The sequence below is a fragment of the Nannospalax galili genome, unplaced genomic scaffold (genome assembly GCF_000622305.1).
Source record: "Nannospalax galili isolate Female #2095 unplaced genomic scaffold, S.galili_v1.0 scaffold45, whole genome shotgun sequence".
NCBI lineage: Eukaryota > Metazoa > Chordata > Mammalia > Rodentia > Spalacidae > Nannospalax > Nannospalax galili.
In genome coordinates, this window is record NW_008355775.1 from 6,633,354 (window position 1) to 6,639,576 (window position 6,223).

General features: G+C 37.4%; 1 protein-coding gene across 1 annotated transcript in view; it reads left to right on the forward strand.

Annotated features, from left to right (window-relative positions):
* The window catches only part of Dmgdh (dimethylglycine dehydrogenase), a 78,836-nt gene extending 73,027 nt beyond the window's left edge, over positions 1 to 5,809 (forward strand). The window contains exon 16 of the mRNA XM_008853342.3: positions 5,244 to 5,809. Within this exon, the coding sequence (XP_008851564.1) occupies positions 5,244 to 5,489 (246 nt within the window). The 3' untranslated portion in view covers positions 5,490 to 5,809. The remainder of the gene's footprint in view (positions 1 to 5,243) is intronic.
* Positions 5,810 to 6,223: the final 414 nt, after the last annotated feature.

Consider the following 6,223-nt stretch of genomic DNA (forward strand, 5'->3'; position numbering starts at 1 on the left):
ACATCCATCCTTTCAAAATATTCTGCTTTACTCAACCATGGAATGCTAGAGATGCTGTGTTAATAGTCTGTATGCACAAAAACACTTAGATAATCAACTGACAGATATTTTTTAGCCATATTAAATATGATCATACCCAAATTAAAGTTAACAAACCTGAAAATCCAAGCTCCACTGTAAAACTGTCTTTCCTTTGCCATATGCCAACACTGAATGTATGTAGTATGTGTTTAGCTTTTTTGTTTGTTTTGAGACAAGGTTTCATGTAGCCTAGGCTGGCTTCAAACTCACTATGTAGCTGAAGATGGCCTTGAACTTTTGATTCTCATTCTTCTACCTCCTAAATGCTGGGATTACAGGAGTATGCTACCACACCCAGTTTTACACTGTTCTAGGCTTCATGTGTGCTAAGCAGATACTCTACTGATTGAGCCACATATCCAGCCCACCACATTTTTCATCTTTCTTACCACATGCTATCTGCTCATACAGCTGCTAGTCCAATTATAGGATTCTCCCTCTTGAATTTCCTAGTATAAACCCATTACCTGATGCTTAGTAGGTTCAACATTTTGTCATGCAGATGGCCCTCTTTCTGATCCTCTTTTCCAAAGATCCTTCTTCAAAAAAATTTTAGAACAGGTGGCACATGTGTCTTCATTCTCAGCACTCAAGAGGTAGAGACTGGAGGAGTTCTGTGAGTTCAAGACTAGCCTGGTCTACATAGAAAGTTCCAGGCCAGTCAGGGTGACATAGTGAGAACTTGTCTCAAAAAAGATGTTTTTTTTTCTATTTTGGATTGACATAGTAATTATACATATTTATGAGGGACAGTGTGGCACTTCAACACATGTGCACAATGTGTGATGATCAGATCAGGATAACTGTCATATCCATCACCTTAAACATTATCGTTTCTGTGTGTTGAGAACATTTAAAAATCCTTTTAGCTATTTTGAAATGTTTAATTACTGGATTTCAACCACAGCTGTCCAACCGAACATTGGAAGTTATTCCTCCTATCAGATCCTCTTTATACTTTTTAATAATGTATGTTTTTTCTTTTTATTTCCTGACTTTGTTCTGACTTATGATGATTTTGGTATTTGATGTTTTGTTTGTACAAATATTTTCAGTGCTAGGGATGGAGAATGGGTTCATTTGCTTATTTAGCAACAGCAGTGTTGTAGGCACAGCAGCAAACGAAGCAGACAGGGATGGTGGTCCTCAAGGACTATTCACCAGGGAAGAAGGGACAGTGAGTGGAATAAACAAAATGATGTCAGATTGTGACCAGTACTTTGGGGAAATGTCAAGTCCAAGTGGGAGTTTGGCAGTACCTATCATTTGAAATATAATTTGATCATTTTAAAATGAAGGCATAGCTGACTTGGTGGTACTCAAGAGGCAGAAGCAGGTGAATCTGAGTTTGAGGCTAGCCTGCTCTACATAGTGAGTTCCAGGCTAGTCAGGGCTACTTAGTGAGATAGTATCTTTAAAAAAAAATCAAGGCACAAGGATACTCAAAAGAAAAGAAGAAGGGCTTTTATAATACTGGATGCTTCAGTTCTGAAAAAGAAAAGGAAGTTTTGAAGATGAAGAAAAAGATTGTGGGAAAGTCTGGAGAGCTCAGGAGGTTTTCTTCTTTTTTAAACAAACTGAAATGCATAGGTACTACAGCAAAGGAAACACAACATACCATCCAACTTTAAGGGATGTCACCTCCTTGAAAGTCATTTATTATGCTGTCTTAAGTCAGCTAGGGACGTAATTTAAGAATAGAATGAGAAAACCTAAAAATAAATGAGAATTATGTACATCGGTAAAAAACAAGGTCAGTGTTCTATGGAGGGTGGGGACAAGTATCCTTACAATGCCCTCAGTGAACAGAGGAACGATCTAATCAAACCTGGAAGAGTTGAGGTAGAACTACTTAGAGTTTATGCTAGGGAAAAAAAACCTTTCTCTGGAGATTTAGTAATAAGATAAAAGGAAAGGCCAGACTTTGAAAACACCCTGGCTACTAACCCCTAGATCAGAGAGAATTAAAGTAGAAATGAAAGTCAATTCTAGCCGAAAACGAAGCGCATTTAAAAATTAGCACTCCAAATGAACACTGTTTCCTTCGGTGACTAAAGCAGAAATGACTGCCAGGCCGTCACTGTGGGAATTGGAAAGACAAGGTGATGAGGAGTCTCTGAAGTGATCGAGGGGCTTGTGACCAGTGAGTCAGGGGATTGTACCAAGAGTCACCCCTGAACTCTTCCCGTTTCTTAAGTTGCTAAGGCAAACCGGGTGAACTCTCCTACCTCCAAACAAAAAACTGTTTTAAAAAGATTTGGAAATGAAATCAAAGTTACCAAGAAAGCCTTTGAAAAAGTACAGGTTGAACTCCAACCTCTTGGACCTAAACCCCTGTCTAATGGTCACTTGTCTCCAAAAGGAGAAAAACAACTTAAAATATATGCTAGATCTTGACTGTTAATCATGTACCAGATGAAGACATTTGAGTCTCTTGTTTTTGTCTTTATTCAATCAGTTCTTATCACAAATTCAGAAATCTTACAGAGAGCTTCTGATTTGGGTCTTCAAAGAGATCATTAAAGACTGGAACCACAGAGATAAGGGCCTACACTTAAGTTCATAAATGTATTAGGAGCTAAGAGGCTAGAAGTGATATTGTAGGACTGTAGACTTTAGTGGGCTCTTGTCTGAATGACCAGGCCAACTCATCATGGCCATGAGTTGACACCGGACATGTGCAGCCCACAGCACTGGGCTGCTGACCAGAGAGAACAGCACAATATTATGAGACCAGGAAAACAAAACAAAACATTTATTTATATATCATATTTTGATTTTGTTGTCTTCTTTTTATTTTTTTTCCAAGCAGCGTTTTGACTTGACAGTATTTTTGTTTTGTTTTGTTTTATTTTGGTTTTGCTTTTTTTCCTCCACTTTTATTCTCTTTCTTTCCTTTAGATCTGGTTTAAACTGACTTTCTTTTCTTCTAACCAGACTTATTACATAGCTTTTGTTGTTTCTTTGTCACATAAAGCCTCTGTTGGCATCTCCTGGGTTCTGAGTGCTTGTTTGGTACCGTTTGCATCCCCAGTTACCTTGAGCCATCCTCTGGCTTGAATAGTTCGCTTCTTTGTTCATTGCAAACAGAGATAAGGTGCAATTTCATTCAACATCTTTCTATTGATTATCGTGTGCTGACAATAGACTTCTCTCCTTTGGTAGATTTCATCCTCCATTTTTGCCAACCTAATTCAACTCTTCTTCAAGTTATAGAGTAAATCCTTCATGTTTTATGCCATAGCTCTTTCGCCCAATTTTTCTGTATCTCTGTTAATTCCCCCAACTAAGCTGTGAACTCTTGAAAGTAGGTACCAGGACTCTAACTCATTCCTTTGGAGTCTAGAAAATATGGTCAAGCTAAAGTGTTAAATTAGCATTTACTTAAATGCCTTACAATCAGCAAGGATTGCTGGGATGGTGGCACATGCCTTTAATCCCAGCACTCAGGAGGCAGAAGCAGAAGAATCTGTGAGATTAAGGCCATCCTGGTTTCCATAATGAGTCCAGGTCATCTGGGGCTACAGGGAGACCCTGTTTCAAAACGACCGAAAAAAAAAAAGCTACTATTAGAAAGGATTGTTCACTAAAATATGTACATAAATATATGCACACTATATTCTTTCATATAGACTATTGACTTCATTTGACTATTGCTATATTAATAAATAGTTTATTTCAGTGCTATTTTGGCAAGCCATCTTCTAAACTCCATTAGGAACAGTTAACCAAGTTTGCATTTTGATTTTTAATTTTTTTTCTCTTTTATTACCATATTTGTTTAATGATAAAGGAGACTTTTTTAAGTTTAAAATGCAAATAGTCCATTCTTCCTTCTAACAAATCCCTTAGTTTGAAATTGAACAAAATAATGCTGGGTATTGAAACTAAGTGTGCAGCTGGGTGTGTTGCCAAATGCCTTCAATCCCAGTATGCAGGAGGTTGAGGCACAATGATAATGAGACTAGCCTGAGCTACACAATAAAACCTTGTCTCAAAAAAAAGTCAACTCAGGGCTGGCTAGACAGTTCAGCAGGTAAAGGCCCTTGCTGCCAAGCTTGTTCACCTGGATTCAATTCCTGGAACCCATATAGTGAAAGGAAACAAATCCAATTCCAAATTGTCCTGATTTCCACATGTACGTGGTAGCACGTGCACCCCACCCACCCACACACAATAAATAATATAATAAAATTTAAAAATAAAAATAAAAACAAAACAAACAAAAACTTTAATTTCAAGGGAAATTTCGAGTGCAAATTCTGGTGTGGATGTGAGGGCAAAGGATCTCTTAGACACTGTTGATGGAATATTAACTAGTCCAGCCTCTATGGAGGTCAGCATAGAGGTTCATCAGAAAACAAAGTAGAACTATCATATGACCCAACTATTACTCCTGTGTGTATACAAAGGAATCTAATTCAGCACACCACACAGACACCTGCACACCCATGATCAGCACTATTCACAATAGCCAAATGCAGAATTGACTTAGATGTCCATCAAAAGACTAATGGATACAGAAAATGAGGTTTAATTAAAACATTTTTGTAAATGAATATAATGCCTACATGTACGTAAGTGCACCTGTGTCATGCAATGCCTGAGGAGGTCAGAAGAGGGCATTGGATCCCCTGGAACTGGAGCTTTGGATGGTTGTTAGCCACCTTGTGAGTGCTGGGAATCAAAACCTGGTCCTCTGCAACCAAGAATAGTCAATGCTCTTAACCACTAAGCCATCTTTTCAGTGGGACAATGGAGTTTCTTTTACTCAGCCATAAAGAAGAGTAAAATCATGTCATTTGAAAGAAAATGGGTGGAACTGGAGATCATGTTAAGTAAAATAAATCAGACTCAGAAAAAAATGACATGTTTTCTTTCATATGTAAAATTTAGATTTAAAACAATATGAGACATAAAAGTAGAAGGGAGACAGAGAAGAAGGGGATGGGGGGCAGGGAAGAAGGATAAAAGGGGGTGTGTGAAAGTTAACAAGGGACCTAATGTGTATGTATAACTATTTCATAATGAAACCAGTCATCTTGTATAATGTTGATAGAAGCCTTCATATTGTTAACTGACTCTGTGGCTCAGGAAACATTTTGAGACATGGAGCAAGGCTGTGACCACTGTGCTAAGGACTGCTGGCTCTTGTTTTTCAGGTGGTTGGCAACACAACATCCGGAAGCTATAGTTACAGCATCCAGAAGAGTCTGGCTTTTGCTTATGTCCCTATAGAGCTTAGTGAAGTGGGACAGCAAGTAGAGGTTGAACTATTGGGTAAAAATTACCCAGCAACGGTCATACAAGAACCCTTGGTACTCACTGAACCAACCAGAACCCGGCTTCACAAAAGGATGGCTGAAAAGATAAAGCTTGAAAAAGATCTCTACCAGCCAACTAACTGAATCATAGTTGCTATTTGACAGCTCTGGAAATCCTGTTCATGCAGGATTAGAGAAAACATGAATTCATTTAAAATCATCAAAATCCAGATTTAGAATCTTAATAAAGAAACCTTTCCCTGATTTGTTTTATAAACAAGATGGCTTGATGAATTAGTGGTTTACATTGTTCATTCAAAGGATGAATTTAAGATCAAGACTTTTTATTACCCTCATATTGATGTTTATGAAATCCAATCAGAAAAACATTAGGTATTTGTTAATGTACAATCATGATTTTAAATGAATTAAAGGACTTTCCGTAATTTTAGGAATCTAGCACAGGACAACTGAAAACTGATAAATTATCTTTTACATGAAACATGCAATGCCATGGATGGATTTGCTTTACTGAGAAATCTTTTCTTAGGTGAATACATAATAATTTTAATTTTTATAATATATCTATGATGAAAATAGCGAGAATTTAACATCAGTTTGTCACCAACTTTCTATTTTGATTCTCTAAAATATTTACCAGTTTCTTACTGGCTTCCCTGAAGGCAGCTTATATCATAATTGTCCTTTTAGAAATTATTTTAGTACAGAAATGGCAAAAAAGAAGACTCTTCTAAGGAAGCCTGTACTTGTAAACCTGCAGAACGAAGCTGAAGCCTAAATAGATTATGCCAGAACAAACACAGTTTGAATACTGAGCACCTCTCTTTGGGAAAGGACTAATGCAAGCTGACATCACA